Consider the following 21651-nt stretch of genomic DNA (forward strand, 5'->3'; position numbering starts at 1 on the left):
CCCCAGCATTCCTGATTCCCCTCCCTTTTTAAAATTTGTGTGACTGCTTAGTCTGCATTTATGTTGGTGCAATTGCATGCATGCCTGATACCTATGGAGGCCCAAAGAATGTGTAGGACTCCCCAGAAGTGAAGTTAAATGCAGCTATGAGCCATCACACCACGTGGGTGCTGGAAATTGAACCTGGGTACTGTGAAGGAGCAGCCAGCGCTCTTAACTACTGAGCCATCTCTCTAGCCAGCTTTGACTTTTTTTTTTAATGAAATAAAAAGAATTCCTTTCTATGTGGTGCGACAGAAAACAAAAGTATGGTTTTCCAGTTTATCTGGATAGGCCCAAACCCGTAAGCATATGTCTGCTTTACCTGCCTATGGTGCAGGTCATCACCAAAGACCAGACCAATGAAAATAGCAAGAAATAGCAACTGCTTACCTCGATGAACAGCTGAACACTCACAAATCACTTTCACATCCAGTTTAATTTTGAGTCATGAAATCTCAGCCCTGGGCAGCCCTGGGCAACTGAATCTCAGAGATGCTCAATGAATTCCCTGAGCTCTCAGTGCTGCAGAGAATGTAAAGCAGAGCCACCTCCAGTTCCTCCCAATAGCTCGAATCAGAAATGTCCCCAGTGGCCTGTGTGTTGAAAGTGAGCTGCCTTGTTTGTAAGACTATTGAGAAAGTGGTGTCTCCTTCAGATGGGACCCATTGGAAGAAAGTCGGGTGAAATGAGTGGGGACCTGGGATTGTAGCTTCTCCTCGTCTACTGTATTTGCTTCCTATCACCCATGGCATGAGCAGCTCTCTCTGACAGGAGTCCCTGCGAGGACAGACTGCCTCAGCATAAGCCCAAAAGCAAGAGAGCCAACGAGAGCTATCATCACAGGCATTTTGTTATAGCAATGAAAAATCAACACTACTGCTGCACATTCTCCTCCTGTCAGACCGCACCGGAAAGCAAAAGAACTAGGTAAAATACTGAAGAAGAGCTTTTCAATCAGAGGCGCTGCTTAAGATCCAGCTATAAACTTCTGGAATGGGCACAGAAGAATAAAAAGTGTGAAAGGAGAGTCGAGGAAACCGAGGCAGCTAAGATTAAACAAAAGAAGGACACAGTTGACACCAGCGCAGTAGTACACGAAGCACTGGCTTCAATCTCCTTTACTAAAAGTGAAGAAAATTTCATCTGTCTCTGAGCAAGAACTCGAGGGTGTGCCGTGAAGGGCTGACAAGAGAAAAGACTGCAGCGACAGAACTCAAGAGAAGGAGGGGGGGCTAGAGAGACGGAGTGCTGCATATACTCAGTAGATAAGAGGACCGGCTACTCTTGCAGGGAACTGCAGCTTAGTTCCTAGTGCCCATGTCACAGGGTTGGCCTCAGCTCTAAGGGCTCCAACACCCTCCTCTGGCACCCTCCAGCACCTGGTCACACATGCACACACTCACACATAATTTGAGTATGTGTGAATAAGTAAATAAATAACACTTTTACATTAATTAATTAAATATATCTTTACAAAAAAATGAAAAATATGCTGCTTTATGCACTTATTCAAACTCTACTTTGTGCCAGATAGAGGCACATAGGTCCTTTCCTTGGCACAGTCCTGGTGACCCAACTCATCACACTTCCTCTGCATTTCTTGCCCCTAACTGGGCCCCCTTATCAGGGCAATAGAATCCTTGTTCCAACTTCTCAACAGTTTCCGACAGATCTTTTCCCCCAATCACATACCAAATTCCTAATACTTAATTTTTGTCCTACCTTATGCTCATGTGTTTTGCATGTGTAAATAGTATATATTGTATGTGACATATGTGGAGCTCATGTGTGGTAAATATGTGGTGTATGTGAGGTGTGTGTATGGTTTGTATGAGATGTTCATAATGTGTGTTGGGGAAATCTTGCTTAAGCAGTCCACGCTGGCCTTGAACTTCTGCAATCTTCCTGCTTCAGGCAACAGATTACTTACAGGTCTGTGCCAACACACCTGGATCATTTGTATGTTTATAAGGACTTTTCAATTTAGATTTCTTAAATTTTTCACATCTATTTATTTATTTGTGCATTGCGTATGCATACAAACACCTGCCCGCATGCGCATGTGAACACAAGCTCTCCAGGACTTGATTCTTTCCTTCCACCATGTGGGTGAGTTCTAGGGAGGAAATTCAGGTTGTCAGGCTTGGTAATTAGTAGTGCCTTCACCACGCTGGCCCATCTCCTTCATAATTCACTGGGTATCCTCAAAAGACAAGAACAGAGTCTTTCCCACCATGGTCTTGTTTTGTTTTTGTTTTTTGCATTCAATGCACAAGAGATGGTGAGCATCACAAGTTCACAAAGATTCCAGAAGTCACCCAACCATTCAGACTCATTGTATAGGTACTTCTCCCTGTTATTCTAGTAGAAGAATAAAAGTATCTGCCTGAAGATGGTACTGGAAACAGAGGGACTCTTCACCCTTCACATTCTACATCAGGGACATCCCACCTCCTGTTTCCCATTATACAACCTTCAGTTCTCTTCTCATTCAGGGGACCTGCAGCACAGAGCTGGCTTGCTGATTGATTCAAGTTTAATTCATTTATGTAATATCCCTGTTCAGAGCAATGTCTAATTAACACTTTTGTTGGGGGGAATAAAACCTCTCATATTCATTAATGAACAGGGGAAGGGAGGAGAAGCTTTCCCAGGCAACAGCCTACAGTCTACAGGGCAGTTTGCTGCCTCTATCGTAGAGATGTCTTAATGAGACATGTCTTCATAATGGGATTATTGCTCTCTTTGGGCTGGAAGAAGCAAATGGAGCTGGGATCAGCTAGGGGAACGGACAGTCAGTAGAACATGAGTCAGCACACACACACACACCTAATTCTGATTTTGGAACCTTGATTGTGGAAGCCTAACCCAGGGAAGGGGTCACTCTCTGAGCTGCAGGATAAAATTCCAGGTATGAATCCACTTCTTCCTGGATTCCTCAGCCTCCCCAGGCTTTGCAGAGAGAAATAAGATCATAGATTTGTTTATGACTGCACAATTTAGAACAATGCACTTTATAAATATTAGTTTGCATTTATAAAGAACAAAGAGCAAAGAACACCAACACTATCGAATAGCAATGACTCAGAGAAATCGAGAAACTCACCCAAAGTCACAGAGATAAGATAAGCAATGGCTAAGCGTGGAGCCCACATCTTCTGATTCAGAAACCTGGGCTTCTTGGGGAGCAGGCTTGATTGGCAGTTCATTAGACATGTGCTATAGCTCTCCAGAGGCATCCTAAAGCCCTACTGGGAATGAATGCAAAGAAGGCATTAAGGTATGAACTTCAACTTCCAGTGACAGAGGACTCATCTACTCATCGAAAATCATCATGAAATCATCTATGAATGAGTCTAGGGCTAGAAAGATGGCCCAGCGGTTAAGAGTACATACTGCTCTTACAGAGGACCTGAGTCCAGTTCCCAGGACCCATGTCAGGCAACTCACAACCACCCATAACTCCAACTGCATGAAATCTGATGCCTTCTTTTGACCTTTGCAGGCACCTGCACTAACATGCACATGTCTATACACAGACACACAAGTACACATAATTTCTTTAAAATACATCTTAAAATATTATAAAATTATAATTATAAATTATGTTAATTTTAAAATCACAGTAAGAATTTAAAGTGAGGTTGGGGAGTGGTCCACAGCACTCAAAGGACTGTCAAAGGAGTCTATGGCCCGACTATAAGATTCAGCAATGTGGGGTCCATCTTTGACCTGCTTTCTACTCTGGGTTCTAATCCCAGTATTCGTATGAGTGACCTCTGGTGATCTGTTTACCCTCTTCTGTCTTCTATTTTTATGCCTGAAAAAAAAGAAACATAAACCATGCTTTGCCCAACACATGAGGATCTGTTGAGGTTCAATATGCATAAAGGGTAAGAAACTGCAGCCAAAAGATGACACTGACAAGGAACTATTTTCACAGCTTATCATTCTACATTTAAAATATTTGTGCCCGTGTGCATTAGCTCCTGAAAAGATAAATTAAAATTTCACAGGAATACTTTAACCTACAGGTTACACATTTTACGCATATAATCTCACTGAATTCTCTGGGCGGTCCTGCATGGTAGAGATAATTTTTCCAATTGAATATGAGGCAACTGAGGCTCAGCAAATTCAGGTAAGTCAGCCAGTGTCAGATATGTGACTGAATATTCAATAGTCTAGGGTTACAATTCTTTTCTTTCTGATTTCAGAGCTGCAACCTCATCCTTCCCTGTGTTAATTACAGATGCTTATTCTATCTTAAAAGCTCAGTGTTAAGAGATGAAAATGCTATATGTTGAAGAATAAATTTTTCTATATTGCTTCCGGTGGGGGCTGAAACTTTCCCCATCATTATCTAAACATAGGACTGTCCACTGGCTGCCTATAGAAAATTGTTTAGAAATGCATTTATGTGTATACACACTTGGGGAGGATGGTAGTAGCTTTTTTTTTTCTTATAGAAAGAAGGAGGGAGAATTAGGATGGCTATTGAAAATGTTGTCCTGTGGGGCTGGAAAAATGGCTTGGCAGTTAAGAGCACTGGCTGCTCTTCCAAAGGTCCTGAGTTCAATTCCCAGCAATCACATAGTGGCTCACAAAACTCTGTAGTAGGATCTGATGCCCTCTTCTGGTGTATATGAAGACAAAGCACTCATACATAAAATAAATAGATAAATTTTTAAAAAGAAAAAGAAAATGTTGTCCTATGGTCTAGCAGTATGGAGACACAACCAGGCAACTTGCCTCACACAGTCTTGAACATACAGAAGATTCTTCCTTTAATTCTGCTGCCTACTGCCCTATACAGCCAACCCACGTCAATGCCTCTGGCTTAGACTACAGTCCAAGGCAGGCAAAGGTGGGCTATCTATATCTCTTCACATGTCCACACTGAGCCAGACACAGTTATGTGCTTAGCAAAAGCTTGTGTCGGTAACCACCAAGATAAAGATCATTCATTTTAACTTCAATGGAAGCAAAGCCCTTCTGCACAGGATAAGTCTCACCACACAGTGCCATACAATAAAACACACACTAATGCTTGGAGAAGGTTAGGGTGAGCAGCTAGCCTCTCTGTCATGAGTTTACCTACTGGAAGACGGAGATAATACCTACTCAATGAATTGTAGTGGAAACTAAACACAGAATTGTGAAGTAAAGGGAAAATCATTATGTATCAAATAGCTTTTTTTAAAAAGAAGACTAGACACTAAGGATGCATATTACTGTTACAGTACTTGCCCAGCATGCACAAGCCCTTGGGTTTGATATCCAGCCAAAAATTAAAAGGAGAAAAATAAATTTTAAAAAAATTGTTAAGTGAGAAAATCACTAAGATGCTGTAGTCCTCAAAACCTCCAACAGGAAAATGCCTCCTGGGCTTTGGGTCCCCAGCATCAGAAACTGCTTTACTCAGCATGGCCACCATGCCTTACTAAAGCCTGGCACATCAACAAATACCCTAGAGAGAGTTCTAAAGCTGCTGCACCAGCTGTGGGAGCAACTAAAGATGAGAGGAATAGCCCAAGTTCTTCCTAAATTCTACTGAATTGGCATCAACTCATTTCTAGCCATTCTAGAAGGGGCACCTCACACAGCTCCATAATGCCACCCCACCCCTCTGCCACTGCCACCCCAGTATTAGGTCGGCTTAAATAACAGAGTAGTTAGAGCAATTACCCTGCAGTTCACTCTAAAGATTCGGGGGACCATGAGACCTTGAGCAGGCAGACAAGGCCAACCGAGTCACGGCTTGGCTAGGGTAAGTTTTGTAAGAGGTGAAGGTCAAGGATCAGTGGTGGAGGAAGACAGAGCACACAGAACCTGCTGGCAGAAGCAAGCGGGCCCCACCTCGGGGACTACGGAGTAAATAGGTGGGACAGGAGCGACAGAAATAACATGAGCCCTCCTGAGAATGGACAGGGGAGAGAAGAGCACTGGTCTTTTCTGACGTTTCTAGACGACTCCCTGGGAAAGACTGAAACCCTACATATTAATTTACCCTGGAGGTGACAGCTCCTCCAGACATTCCAACAAGACCTGATCTCTGCTTCTCAGAGCTTCCTAGTCATGCTACCCACATCCTAGTTCAGAATCTCCTGTCTTGCTCTGAGAGACCTACTGTGCACCAAGTTGTCCTGCTCCACAACTGTATCCTTTCTGAGAAAAACAAACAACAGACCACCAGCCAGCCTGATTCTAAAGCCACTGTTCTGCCACATCTTATCTGTGACTTTGGATAAGTGGCTTAACTTCTCTATGTGTGTCAGCTTCCTCCTGTGTAAAATAATGGGGCTAATTTAAAGAAATCTCCTAAAATCACTGTGAAGGTTAGAATATTAATATCACTTAGGAAGGTACTACCAACACATGAGGAAAACAACACGCAGAAATTTACTCAAGATCCAGCACATGATTACAATCAAGTTTATATGACTTTAAAACTCATGTTCTGCCCAATTTTGGTCTCATCTCTTCACATCTCCCAAAGCATGCTGTCTTCACCTCTAACAAACTTGCATTGCATTGTAAACCCCTCGTAGAGCAGCATCTCCCAATCCCCTTTGTGTACTCCAGGGGACCCCATGGAGTCAGAACAGGGAGAAGGAATACTTTAGTTTCCCTGCCTATCAGAGCATCAGCAGACACAGAGAAAAGGGACGGACATCACAGAGGTACTGGAGAAGAAAGCCCTAACTGCAGCCATTTCCTTTCCCCTGCTTCTCACATGGCCTCTGGCCTCCTTTTGAGGTCAAGATTCCCCTGAGAGAATATTAAGGCCCCAACCTCCAAGCAAATAAGTGCACCAACCTGTCAATGCGGCCAGGTTAAGAGCGCATCTGCTTCTAGAGAGTCCTAGGGGTCATGGTGAGGACCCTTGAGCACCCTGCCACCACCGTTGGCCCCACATGGCTGCCTGCTGCTCTTTCTCCTGCTGCAGCCCTAGCTAGCTCTGTTTCTTTCCCTAGCTTCTGCAGTCTTGTTCCAAGCCCCTTTGTTCAGTCCTACCTAACTCTCCTTCTTTGGTGGTGTTCTTATTTCCACTTTCCCTTTCTTACTGTTTCCTCCCTTCCTGCTCTTATACACACACATGCCTTCTTCCATTCCTCCACCTCACTAAACAGAGGTGTTTGTGCACAGAGGTGCACTAAACAGAGGTGTTTGTGTCTTGGTGAGAAAGCTTGGGAAACTCCTTGATGAGCAAGACCAGTATTAATGTAGCCTAAGTGTGCCACTTGCTAGCACTGAACAGAAAGCCCAGTATGATTTAAAGTTCGTAGAGTAGGGGCTAAGAAGAAGTCCCTCAAGGATGCTGTTTCCACACAGAGGCACCCAAAGGCTTTCTGTAGTCATCAGAGGTCAGTTTGGTGACAGGTACCTGCCATTCATACCTAGGCTGCCACATCTGTTGTTAAGGAAGTCTAATGGAGGACCTTGCTGGGATGACTTCTTCCTGTTAGAGCAAGAAATTCCAACTTCTGAATCTCTTAGCTTCATTCAGTAAACCTCCAGTTAGAATCCTGAGGCCACTGAAGCTGAAGGGAGGGAGCCTGCCATAGGGAGAGGATCTAACCTCTTTCTCCCAGCCTGCCTCCTTCTTCAGTTCTCATCTGGAAACTTCCACTCTTATTTATGATATTCTTTTTTCTTTCTTTTCCTTTCTTTCTTTCATTTTGTTTTAGAGTTGTTTTAGTTTGGTTTTGGTTTTTTTGTTGTTTTTTTTTTGTTTTTGTTTTTGTTTTTGTTTTGAGACAGGGTTTCTCTCAGCTGTCCTAGAACACACTTTGAAACTCACCAGGCTGGCTTCGAACTCACAGATATCCGCCTGCCTCTGCCTCCTGAGTGCTTGGATTAAAGGCGTGCGCCACCACCGCCTGGTTCAGTTTTCTCATACAGTTTTCTATAGCTGGAGCTGAAGACTTTGCCAAAGTCACCCTCATGGCTCCAGCATACTTAAGATGCAGATCCCAGGCCCTTGTCTCTACTCTTTTCCTTCTTTTACTTCCAAGCCCCTTTTCCTCAGATGATGTTAAAAGGGGTAGCTTTCCTTGAAGTATTACTTGAGCATCTCGTTTCCATTTTCTGAAACTGCACTCCTTTCAAGAAGTCTTCCAATTGGCCTGACCATAAATATGAAAGAGATCTAAGGAATTATTTAACTCCATCTGTACTTATATAAGAAGCCGGGTGCCAGAGCAGTTACATACTTTGCTCAGTTTATGTGGTAGTTTGAAAGAAAATGGCCCCATAGGCTCATATGTCTGAAGAATTGGTCCCCAACTGGTAGAACTTTTTAGGAAGAATTACAAGATGTGGCTTTGTTGGATGAGGTGTGTTTCTGGGGGTAGGCGTTGAGGTTTCAGAATTACCATGTCATTCCCAATATTCCCCTCTGCCTTCTACTTGTGGATCAAGATGTGAGCTCTCAGCTGTTGCTCCAGCCACCTGTCTCTTTGCCATCACTCCACCAACACAGACTCTGAAATCCCAATTAAACTCATTCCTTCATAAGCAGCCATGGTCATGGTGCTTTGTCACAGCAATGTAGAAGTAATGAATATAGTCCATGGGGAGTATCTATTGCCAATGGGAGAAGACAGCCCAGTCTTCTCTATCCTGCCAAGCTGTCTGCTAGTCACAGAAGGGACAATTGAATGCCCTGTCTGGTGGGCAAGACAATCTCATTATTCTGCCTCCTGTCCTCTACCCTAAAGTGTCTTTCTATGTATTCAATCTCTTGCTATATTTTATATAAGTATTATTGGTCTTAAACAAAACTGACTCAACTGTGAGCTCCTGGGAAGCAGTAAGCACATTGTATTCACTTCTGCTTCCTCAGCAGCTAACCACACTTGGCACTCTACAAATCCCTGCCAAATGGATAGTAAATGAAAATATATTGTGGCTTTCTAAAACAACAGGTTTGCTTTAAAAGGAGGGTAAGGAAGGTTCTTTCTGGAAACAAAATGGCAAAGTTTGGCACAGTCCACGAGGAGTCAGCTCTTCCACACTCGCCAGTATCCCAAAGGACAGTTGGGCTATAGAAGGATTGCTGAGGACACAACTGGCACTTTTGCCCTTTCCAAGATCAAAGGAAAATGGCATGACCTTCCAGGCCAGGGACTTTGCATCTGGGTGGAACACTTCATGGCTGCAGGCCAAACCCAAAAGAACTTTAGAAGACGCCTGGGAACCCTATCATTGAGTGAGCCTAACTGGCTCTTCTCTGCCTCTCCCATTCTGGGTTCAAGATCTATTCTCACTTGACCCACAATGGACATATACAGATTAGGGATCCTGGGAAGGAGCAGGCTGGAAGCCAACTAGGCCCACGTCACTTCAGTGGAAGCCCTATAGAAGCCCTCACACAAGGCAAAGGAGTGTAATGAATACGGTGAATAGGTGGAAGAGCAGTGGCCCAGAAGAACCTGCCCGAATCTTGTCTCAGTCTCCCTTCCCTCAAGTTACTGCAGTCCCACCTCATCTAAGATCGCAGGATCATCATCAGGGCCTTCAGTTTGGGCAGAAAGGAAAGACCCAGGACAAGTCCTAGCTTTTAGGAAGCAGCACATAGGCAGTAGGGATGCAGGGGTATGTTAAGGTCACTCCCCAGTGCAGTCCCAGGAGCCAAAGACAGTAGGTGTGGCTAAGAATGCATCTCAGTGGGCAGAGTGCTTGTCCCATGTGTAGGAAGTTTTTGGTTCCATCTCCAGTCCCACATCAGGTAGGTCTGCTGGCACATGCCTTTAATCCCAGCTCTTGGGAGATAGAAGCAGGACGGAAATCCAAGTTATCTTTGACTACATAGTGAGTTTGAAGCCAAGGCTCATAAGACCCTGGGGGAAACACACACAAAAAACAGTAGGTGGCACTTAGTTATATAAGAACCTTTGCAGAAATGGAAGCCAGTAGTCAGGTCTTCCAGTCACACTGGGTCAGAGTAAGGCTGCGTGCTTTGAACAGGTCACATTTTTTTTCCTGGTCTCCAGTTCTCAAACTCAGGGACCTGATCACCTCTAAGGTCCCTTCCAGAATTGACACACTGGAACAGTACTGTATAACTTATGCTATGAGATCACATTCCTCTGGATAGCTATAAAGTTCTTCATATCCTTCCATCCTTCTAGCTTCATTTGAATGGAAATGGTCCCTCTCTAATCTTTGCTTCTTACCTTCCTCCCTCTGGATGAACAGAAATTGGAATGTGGCCTCTCTAGCAGCAGCAAGTTGACTTACTGTTCAAGAATCTATGGAAGCTACTCACTAAGAATCCAGGAGCATAAGGCTTTACCAAGCCCACGCCCCCTCCAGCCACAATCATGCACACACCTGGAGCGGATTTCCTTCCCCTTCTGCAACCCAAAACTATTGGCTCCTTGCTGTGAATTTAACCTCTTTCAGGAAGCCTAGCCTAGCACCATCCATATCATAGCCCATCTATTTCCTGTCTCGCTGATGTTCAACACCTTGAGTCACATTATATGTATTGGCAGCTGCTTACATACATATATGTAAGCATGCATACATCCTGGTAACAATGGGCATTCTTCTGAAAGCTGCAGGTTAGCAGTGGGGCTAAGCAAAGCCCTATATATCCCCTTACATAACTGCCATGCATAGAATACCCTAGGGAAATCTGGTGGCCTTCTCAAGGAAGATGAGGCTACAGGAAGGTAGAAACATACAGACAATGACTTATTATGAGAAGCAAATGGTACTCAAGCAAAAAAAAAAAAAGGAGAAAAAGAAAAAAAATGTATAAACTTTTCCTTCCACTCACAAAGTTAGTTAAAAAGAACTTCAGCTGCTAAGCATCAGTATGTCAGCACACCTTTAATCCCAACACTGGGGAGGAAGATACAGTCAGAACTCTATGAGTTTAAGGTCAGTCTGGTGTACATATTGCGATCCAGGCAAGTCAAGGTTGCCTAATGAGGATTGAACTTGTCCATATTGGGTTTCATGGTCTAAGTTGATGAAGATGACTGACCAGGTCTCTCCCTCAAGAGGGCACCAAATTTCATTACAGGTGGTTGTGAACCACCATATGGTTGCTAGGAATTGAACTCAGGAACTTTGGAAGGGCAGGCAGTGCTCATAACTGCTGAGTCATCTTTTTGTCTCAAAACAAACAACTTTGTCATGTTAGGAGTTTTGGAAGGCCAATGAGGTTAGATAGTTGATGCCTCTTCCACACTCTGGAAATTCAAACCAGAACAGTGAACTGACTAACTAGAAAGTTAACATGGAGCAGTAGGGTGGTTTCTGCTCTTGGTGCATCCTGGGTCTTGGTCACCCTGAGAGAAGCAGTCTGAAGAATGAAAAGAGCTCATATTCCCATCCAAAAATGAACAGCCAGCACATGGCATTTTTGACTCCATGTCTGTGGCTTTGGTTGAAATGACTCCTTGACGCCAGCCCACAATGGTCATTTTTAGCCCACTCTTGGGGCTGGGTGCTCAATACTATAGGCTCCGCCCAAGTTCAGAATCTGCAGCATCTGGAAGAAGATTACAGTGGCTATGGGCCACTGCTTCTTCATTCTCAGACCCCACAATCCTCTCCATTAAAGTAGTTCTATCATCAGATTTTGTTTTGTTTTTTTTCTTTCTTTTGGTTTTGTTTGTTTGTTTGGTTTGGTTTTTGTTTTTCAATACAGGGTTTCTCTGTAGCTTTGAAGCCTGTCCTGGAACTAGCTCTTGTAGACCAGACTGGACTCGAACTCACAGAGATCCACCTGCCTCTGCCTCCAGAGTGCTGGGATTACAGGCGTGCGCCACCACCGCCCAGCTCTATCATCAGCTGTAAGAAAATACACGTCTTGTCATCTCAGCTACCATCTGTCATGCCACACCAGCAGGGCAGCACAGAGGAGGTCAGTCCTGATTGGGAATGGAACTCATGGTGGTGAATTATTAGCAGCAACTATTATGTCTAGGGACGATAACAAACACACCACACAGTTTTCATTTTCTCAGAGTACATAATACATGACAATTTGAAGGCCTGAGCTGGAAGAAAAACCAGACCATTGCATTGAACACCCATTATAGAGATCTGCCAAATGGATATTCCAACACCCAAGGACAGGGACAGTCACATAACAAGGTTGCTTTTCCGTTCAACACCCCCCCCCCCACCGCTGCCGCCCCACCGCACTCACTCTGTTACTCTGCTATGAGGTTAATAACATAACCAAGTCACATTCTGTCCACTAAAGAGCACAGAGCACTGGGGAAGTAAGCAGCTCACCCTAGTTCAGCGGGGACAGACTCTCCCTAAGTACAAGCAGTTGTTCTGGAAGCCCAAGGAGATGAAGCGGTTAATCTTTGGAAAATGGAGAAGACTCCCTGGGGGCTTGCAAGATACCTCTGGAAGAGAGACACAGTCAAGGAACTCCGGATTGCCCTGCCCAGGACACAGAGAAGTGAGGTGCAAACATGGCAGAGCAAATGCTGCCGGGGAAGCAGGCACTCTTGCTTGCTCCACACAGTCATCCTTAGCTCTCTCTACAAGGAGCGCTTAGGGCTTCTGCTCAAGCCAGCTCCTTCCCACTCACTGAGACCTGGAGGGGTGGGGAACAACAACCGAAAAAATTCACCCTGAGAACAGATCCCTGTACGAGTCCACAACAGTCTATTTTCAACTTCAAAATTCCTCAACTCAACACTAATTTTTCTGGGATTCCCAGATCTGGAACTTTTTCTTCAGGAAGATTGTTACAGTTCAGGCTTTTGTTCCAGTCAGCAGCCCCTCTAGACCCTTTTAACTGAGCTTATTTTAAAACAAAGGGAAAGAGGCAGAAGAGGAGGCAGTTCCCTTTGCCTCCTGCCTCTTAGCCCGGCTCTGCCGCTCTGCTCTGCGGTTAACACTCAGCAATGATCCTACAAGCCTGGAATCTGAGGAATTTCCTACCCCTGTGCTCCCTGGAAGAGCTGTGAGAGACCTAGCAATTAGGCCTCCAGTTTCCATTCCTGCCTTCCTCCACCAGAGGACGGAGTGAAAAGCTGGTGGAGGAACCAGAGAGGACTGAGGCGTTTGCACCCAAGGTCACTGCCTCCCAGCTTTCTCTTCCAGTCACTCACACTTTTTCCTTTGCCCGCCCGAGGGAGTGGTAATAGCACAGGTTCCTTCCTGAAGCCATCTTGTTTTTCTGCAGTTGTAACTCAGTGTTTTCCTTCCCCAGCACTGCAAGAGTTAAGGCACCCCTCAGATGCTTATCCACCCTCTTCTGTCTATGTCACTCGCCCTGTGCCCACATGCTCATCATGTGTTGATTTCTTTGATTCATGCGTTTGTACAGTGTCTGTTCCAGGGACTGGGTCACAGGCCTGCCCCTGGCAGTATATCTGTCTAGGGGGACATCTAAGAAGCAGAGTAGAGGCCATGGACCTCTATATTTTGGTTCAAGACAGAGACAGAAAGAAGGCCAGGAACAGGACATTCATTCCCAAGATGTCTGAATGGACCATAGGAAACATGGTGCCACAGCAGCTGAGTAGCAGAAACAAATTTGTCTTCTACTTAGGTTTTGTTCAAGCTAACATTAAAATCAGTTCCTATGCTCTTGTGACATATCAGTTAGTGGCTGGATTCCATGTTCTAGGGCAAAAGCAGCCTGGGGTTTAAAAATGTGCCACAAATAGTTCTTAAACTTACCCATACCCTTAGGAGCCCTGCTGGGAGCACAGCCTCTGCGCGTCCCAGTGCAGCCTGCCGCTGGAGTGTGGCCCTTCCTCCTTCCCTTCTGGACTCCAGGGTCCTCCTGGGAGGGTGGTTGTTTCACTTTAGCTCCACCTCTTACCTAGAACTCACTATAGAGCAAATATTCCAAGACTCCTGATTCTCCTGCCTCAGCCTCACAAGTGCTGGCTGTGAACCAGACCAGGCTAGCTGATAACCTTCAGCAGTCCCCCATGCAGCCCCCTACTGACTTTATCCTAGCAAAGGTCACCCCTGAGTCTTCTGCCAGGCCTTAGAAATGCTAATGATTCCTTCTCTGCCTGAGGCACCATTCCGGCCTCACCCACCCAGTCCGGGGAAACACTGGAGGTAGTGATCTCCCTGTCCCCCCAGTATTCTGCCTAGCCCTAACTAACCCTTACCACAACTCAGGTCTGCTCACTGGCTTCTCTTTCCCACCCACAAGCAGTAGGCAAGAAAAGTAGCCGGTCTTCAAGGTCTCAGACCTCCCTGGAATCTCTGCAGGCTCTTTACAATTCTGAGACAGTATGGAATTAAAATGGCTGCTTCCTGTCTCCCTTCCCTACCCACCCAGTCTTTGGTCTCAACACACACCACTGGTTTCAGAGGAACCAAGCTCAGAATCCTCCAATGGGACTATTTTTGATCTACAGATTTCCTCCAGCTCACCTTTTGAAGGTCAATTGCCATTCCTCCACCCCTACCCTGCCCTCACATCCCCTTCAAACAAAGCTTTCCTGTCAGGTTTTTGACCCTGATGAAGATTTTTAACTGAAATCACTTTTTTCCCCCTTTCCTTTCCCCCTTCTCTTTAATTCTGAAGGGCCTTTTGTCTTCTAAGTCAAATAGCTCAGACTGAAAGGGCCAGAGATCTTTTCTCTTCTCTCTTTCTTGTAAGTAACTCGGAAGAAACCAGGGAGGGCGCAATAGAGGAAGTGGGTATGGGCCTGGGAAATTCAAGGCCAGCCGCTATATGAAACTCTTCCTCTAAAAATAAAAACAAATTAAGAAGGGGAAAGGTACCAATTATAAAATTATTTTCTTCCTCAAAAATATATTTAAATAAATACAAAGAGGAAGGTCTTGAAAATGTGAAAGGAAAAGAAAGCCTTCCCTATCCCCAAGAGAGAGAGGCGGTGAAAAGAGGAACAGAAAACAAGGGAGGCCTGCAGACTCCTTGAGGAAAGGAGAAGGTGCCCTTCATGGCATGTATCCTCTGAGCAGCTTCTCACCTGGATGCCCACCCATCGCATGCAGGAAAGCTAGCAAGACTTGGCACACCCACCACACCTCCAGGGTCTCACACAGCACTGATGTGTGAATATGGGGTTCAACAAAACAGGGCTCACAGCTCCTTCTTAGCGCTCCCCCACCCGCAGAGAGAAATAAAAGGTTGGGGGGAAACCAAAGAATCTGCCTTGAGTTGAGGTGAAGCAGGTGGCCCCAGATGAGAAACAGTCTCTACAGTGCCTCTTCTACCTACTCCATCTTCAGTGGACAGTATTCCCTCCCTTTCTGGCCAAGCAAAACAATCGATGAAATGCTGCCAGCTCTCAGGGATACATAGGTTTCTCACCCTAAAGATCATCTATGGAAAAAACCTTAATCCCAGTCAGGCTTTTATACCCAGAAAATTTGGGTGTGAGCAAGGAATTAGAGATTTACTTAGACAGCATTCAAGTCAATTCACAAAAGCAAACAAACCTGGCTAATGTCCTCATACCAACAGGACACATTCATTAGCAGTGTGCATTGAAAAGATTAAAGAAATCAGGGTATGGGCGTGAAAAAACATTAAGGCTCTCTCTTTCCACACAGTCACACTGGGGGTTAACTGAGGTGACCTTTAGTCTGGAGAGCTCTCTGAGGTCTGGTCCCTCTTCACAGAGCCTCTAAAGCAAGGTTAGAGACGATTCGTATTACCTGTTTCCATGAAACAGTAGTTGGCATTTTCTCTGCTTTCTTACTACTTGCCAGACACTACACTGTGTTATACAGCTTAACTCATTTAATTAGTTTATTTGTTCCATAAAAGATTTGAGGCAACATAAATAGACACATCTGGTCAGTAATATAAAAAATAAACTAAGAGAACAACAGTGAGTGAAAACAATGATTAGAAGGAAGAAAATCACTTAGGCCTAGTGAAGCTGTGTTTTGTGATGTACTGAAAGCCTCATCAGAGGGGAACTGTGAGGGTCACCCTAGATTTGAAGCAGCCAATACAAAGAAGAAAAATGCAAAATTCCTGACATAATTTACACATTTAAAAAGCATTTTATTTTATGTGTATGCATGTTTTGTCTGCAAGTATGTCTGTGAACTATATGCATACATGGTGCCTTCAGGCATCAAAAGTCATCAGATGCCTTGGAACTGCAGTTACAGATGGTTGCGAATCACCATGTGGGTACTGGGAACAGAACCAAGGTCCTCTAGAAAAACAGCCAGTGTTGTTACTGATGAGTCATTTCTCCAGTCCCAGGTTGGACAATATTTGTATGTGAGGGTTGGGAGAGCAATACATAAAAGCTAACCAGAAGAATCATTACAGAACTTTCACCAATGGAAAGACACTCACATGTGGAGTCCTGGGCAATACCCCTATCATAAGGGTAATCAAGCTCACAGCAGAACGCTGGGGGCACATGCCATATGCCCAGCTTACTCAGGGCAGATCTCAAAGGGGCAAAAGTTATTTGGTCTTGATTCACAACTCACTGTCATACTCTCTGGGGATAAACTTGAGAGTATTTCCAGAAATGGACTGCAGGTGAGCATTCCCAGAGGAATCAGAGGTGACGTTAAATAGCCCCAACAATGCCTCCAGGCATAAATGTTACTCCTTTGGACCTTGGGCAGGACAAGGCAAAAACTCTGCCACCCAAAGGCTGGGGCAAGGCTTTCCCTAGACAGACATAGTGTAACTGCGGCTGGCATTCCTGGTTACCTGTGAGAAAGGGATGGGGAAAGGATGGGAGCTTTAGGCAGAAGTAGCCATATAATGGGCCAGTCCCCTGACACAGGCAGGACTAAAGAACCCACAGTGTGTTACTTAATTATCTGTATATGGTTTTTGTTCCCGTCTTTAAACATTTACCTCTATTGAATCATCTTCCTCCTTCCACCTCCCCTCTTTACAAGCTATCTTCTTTTCTGTGCTGTTGCCATAGCAACAACTCCAGGCATATAACTGCTCTCAGATTTTAAATAAAAGTTGAGACCCCCCACACACACTTTTTTCCCCTGTCTTTCTAGGGATGAGGTTTGTCTCTCATTTCCTCTTCCGTTCACCTTCCTGGCTGCCTTCCACTTTCCCACTTAGCTGTTTCTGATCAGGTTCTATCACCTCCTCCTGTCTAAACTCTCTTCTATATCTTTGGGCTTCCAAACTGGTCTTAACCTCCTGGTTGCCATGATAGCAAGGGTTGAGACCTTAGGAGGCATGGGGGCAAAAGTTGAAGGAAGGTAGGAGATCTGTGGACAGTCCAGGACAGGATCATTCTATATTCCCTGGGATCTACCTAGGATATTATCACTTCCTTGTTCTCTGAACCTCAAACCCAACAGCAGATATGAGCAGCACGCTCCTTATATTGCCAACCACCAGACATCCAGACAGGACTTTAAATCTACACAGGGACAGTAAAGCAGGGTGATCTGTGGAGAACTGCAGGAGGCAGATTCTAACATATGGTGGTTACTGAAAAGGGACAGAGGCTATGGCTGAACCTGCAGTTCTGGGGCCTTGGCACCCTTATTAATACTCCATGTTCTCGTTTTATTCGTATCCTTCAGGGATTGCATGAAATCTTAGCTTTCAAACTGTACTCTCAAGGTCCCCGAGTCCTGGGAGATGGCTCATCTCCCAGGTATTTCAGGGATGGGAGGAAGGGTGCCAAGTAAGAAGGCAAGATAATGGCAAACTTCTGAAACCATTTTTTGCCATCTCCAGCAGCCAGGTTTTGTCCGATTAAAGCAAGGGTATGGTAGATCTTCCAACAGCCCTGAAAAGCACCAGAGCCTCCTCCATGAGGTGCCAAATAATCCTGTGCTTGTCACCTTCCTAATCAAAATCTTGGATTGGGAAATAAAACAAGGCTTGAAGAGGAAGTTTACGATTTCCAAAATGGATGGGAGAACAAAACACTTCCTCATCATCATTAACTTAAAATTTCTCAATTTTATGAAATATTGATCAAGGATATATGATGGGAGGAAGAGACATGTGGCATTTTTGGAAACCTCACAACTTGGGAAGCCAGGCTTTCCTTGGTCCAGCTCCTTCTCATGCAAGCTCAGTGGTCCTCAAGTGGGGGCAACTCTGCTTCACAAAGCACTCCAGAAATGTCTGAAGGATCATTTTCTGTCACAACTAGAGAGGGAGTGCCACTGGCTTTCAGTGTAGAGAATGCCCCCCAACAAGGGTCTGCTATATCCACTTAAAAGTCATTACAATGTTCTGAGCCCAAATTTCTTTACCCTTAGATTCACATTTTATACGAACACACATTTCCTAGTGTTGGTATGGGGACTAGATAGATACAAGTCCAAGACAAAAAAAAAAGGGCTGTCACCTACATTCTCTAGTCTCGGTACGGCGGGGGCAATGTTCTAGCTGGGACTTACATAAGGTCAGTCAGAACCCCAAGCCTCCTGGTTCCTTATCACTCTGCACCATTAAGTATTAAGACTCAACAAAACAAGAAGGCTGACATGGATCACTTGGGAACAGCAAAATCACCTCAGAGACTACACTGAGACTATCAATGTGATCTCAACTGTCACTCTGTGTTGATGGCACCCCTCTTCTATGAAGAGCTGAAGTGTCCTGCATGGGCCACAGTGGGAGGAAGGAGTTTCTGGATTTGACTCCATCAATTTGACTCCAAATCCTATCTTCCTCTTTTTTCCAGACATAAAGGAAGGACATGCTCTTTCTGGATTACAGGAAATGCCTGGCAAGTTCCCCGTGTGCCGCGGAGCAACCTGAAGCTCTGAAATAGCAAGCAGCTTTATGCAGGTGGAAAGTCAATGAGAAAGTCAAAACTCAGTCACCTGTCTGACTCCCACTCTAAACTGATACTCTGGGCAATCAGGAGCTAGGAATGGAGAGATGTTACTCAAAAGAAGGAAAAAGGAAGAGACAAAGGACCAAAGACCCAAGAATCAAAATTTCCAAAAAGTAGGAGATGGGATGGAAGAGGAAGGAGAAACTGCTGGTAAAAAGAAAGAACTAGAGAACTTGATGTTGAGGGAGGGGCATTTGGAAGGAAAGAAGATGCTGAACACAGGAAAAGGGGTCTAGGGAGAGATGGCTGCTGCCTGGCAACTGGTGACCTCACATGGGCATCCCTGTGGGCGTGGTCACAAGATTTCCTGACTCACTCCATCACCAAAACAGTCACCCTGGTGGAGAAGAGAAGATTCTGGAATCACATCCTCCTAATTCTCCCTACACCCCACCCCATCCTCCCCAACCGCCAATATCCCAAGCGTCCCAGATGTTGGCTAGCTGATCCTGAAGAAACCTAAGAAGAACCCCATACACATCCACAGGCTTCTATGGTCCCTCCATCTCTCCCACAGGGTGACCTTTAGGTTCAGTTGTGGTCCCTTCCTACTAGAGAAAGCTCCACTCAGTTCCTTAAATACTTTAATGATTCCACTTTTCCAAAGAAGGAACACGATGGCTTATGAAGGAGCCTGGACTTTGCTGTTTGTTTTGTTTTGAACAACACATAATCCTGGGCCTTGGGGAACTTGAAATCTGGCTGGAAAACTGAAAGGTCAATACTTTAAAATTGGGTATACTGAGCCTGTAAACTGAGCTAAATGGGAGGGATGGAGAGGAAGAGAAGAGCCTCAGCTCCATGCAGGGGCAGACACCAGGTCTGAGGGTCAGGGCAGAGAAGCCTCCATCAGGAAACTGGTTGTCTTTAAAGAATCCTGCAAACTGGAAGTGGAAGGCCCTGGTTTTCATTTCTTCCCTTCCCCCACAGCTCAGCTCTGGTTGCCCTCTGAGATGATTAAAACCAAAAGAATTTCAGTGTCTGGAATTCACTTTTCACCACGATGCCATTTGCTTCCTTTTCTCTCCTGCAGTTTTTCCTCTTGGGAGAGCCTTTTGCTTCACGCCTTTCTTCAGGCTCTAAGAAGATTCCCAGTGTACACTAATTACCGTTGTTTTCATTTTGGGGGGGGTGATTCAAGAGGGGTTGTCACAGGCAAAGGGGAAAGAGGAAGGATGGGCGGAGGGACCTTAATCTTGTTGGTTAAAATGCCCAGAAAAAGAAAAGAGACTAAATAGCTTTCAGAGAAAGAAATCTGCCAAATGTTTATATTCCCACAAGACTGCAAAACCTTTTCATAGACCAAAGCTAAAGTTCAGAGAAAAGCCAGAACATGCTTTTGCAGGGAGAACATTTTATCAACATAAACACATAAACACCCACACCATTGGTGGGGTTCCCCACATCCCCATCTGCCATCTGCCCCCAGGACACTGTGTGTGTGTGTGTGTGTGTGTGTGTGTGTGTGTGTGTGTGTGTGTGTGTACATGCATACATATACATATTGGGGAGTCCTGCACATCTTACCCCCAAGGCCATATCAGATCTAAAAAATGTATTAACATATCTGCTGCCCTCTGGGTCCCTCCCTAGCCGGCTCTCAGAGACTACCAGCCTTTCTGACAGTTGCTCACAAAACAAAACAAGATTCAGGGCCAGTCTTTGATGAACTCCCCCTGGATGGCAGTCAAAAAACTGTGCATTCATAAAGAGTTTCAGAGAATGAATGACCTTCTCATTTTATGCTAAGAGAGCCCAAGTCACTAAGGTCACTCACTCCATTAGGGGCACAGTGGGGCTAAACGTTCAGTGATATTTCCACAGTGCCTCCAAATGTAGCTTTTCTTATTATGTGCCCAGGAAACCACAAGCAGCAAGCCTTCTTCGACGCAGTAAGATAAACCTTTTGTTATACAGGCCCCTGATGCTCGAAGCTGATGCCCTTACACCGTGAGCGGGAGGTTAGCCTTAGCCAAACCGCTTGGTTTGTGGACAGAAAAGGAAAACTGGAGTGAGACAGAATGGCCAACCTGTCGGGGCTCCTCTGCCTACTGCCACACCCAGAAGTGCTGGAGGGCGAGGCTCCTAAGGCCACCCTCCAGCTAGGGGGTGGAGAAGGCTCGCTCCCACTGCCCTTTGCTAGGCACAGGCTGGCTGCATGCATCCACGGCGACAACAGTGGAGAAACAGCAGCTGTCATTGGCCAACCGTGGTAACCATGCCAGAGAGACTCTGTATGTTAAACAAAATGATCTCAAACTTCTCAAGATTCTCATTTACCAAAAAGGAAACTGAGATTTGGAGAGGTCCTTAATGCTGGCTGATAGAAAGCAGGAGAAACCCATGCATCTTTCCTGCAGACCAACAAGAGCAGGTTGCGCTCATGGAAAAGAAGCCCTATGGCAGCACCTTCTTCTTCAAGACCTGTAGAAGTCCATGCCACAGAGACTTGCTTTTGGGGTTTTGTTCTGTTATGCTTCTTTGTTTTGTTTTAAATAAACTTTATTATACAAAAGGCTTGCAAATTAACAAAAACATCACACACCAAAATTAACCAGACCCAAAGTCTACACAACTTAATGAACTTACACAGTTAGAACTGGCATCTGAAGCAGAACCCTATGAGCTTCACATTAGATTGGACTCTTCTGTATCTAATACAGTTTATGTACTCATCCACCCCACCCCCACACAGAACAGAATCAGAGAAGGAAAAACAATTAACTTTATATCCTCTTCCATAATTTGTGCCCATGACTTGCATTGATGCCTTTCTCGCTCTTTTCTTCAGTTATACTGTACCCAGGTGTGTGTGTTATTTGCT

General features: G+C 45.0%; 1 protein-coding gene across 4 annotated transcripts in view; it reads right to left on the minus strand.

The window, feature by feature from the left end:
- Positions 1-21651, minus strand: part of Kirrel1 (kirre like nephrin family adhesion molecule 1) — an 87585-nt gene that overhangs the window by 51612 nt on the left and 14322 nt on the right. For 2 of the 4 annotated variants that reach the window (XM_057793592.1, XM_057793590.1), the window contains exon 2: positions 3149-3290. The exons of 1 other annotated variant lie outside the window; for it this stretch is intronic. In XM_057793592.1, coding sequence (XP_057649575.1) covers positions 3149-3281 — 133 coding nt within the window. In that variant the 5' untranslated portion in view covers positions 3282-3290. Of the gene's footprint in view, positions 1-3148; positions 3294-21651 lie in introns of all 4 variants that reach the window. One more of the 4 variants, XM_057793591.1, reaches the window with a different exon arrangement.

This window comes from Chionomys nivalis, chromosome 18 (genome assembly GCF_950005125.1).
Source record: "Chionomys nivalis chromosome 18, mChiNiv1.1, whole genome shotgun sequence".
NCBI lineage: Eukaryota > Metazoa > Chordata > Mammalia > Rodentia > Cricetidae > Chionomys > Chionomys nivalis.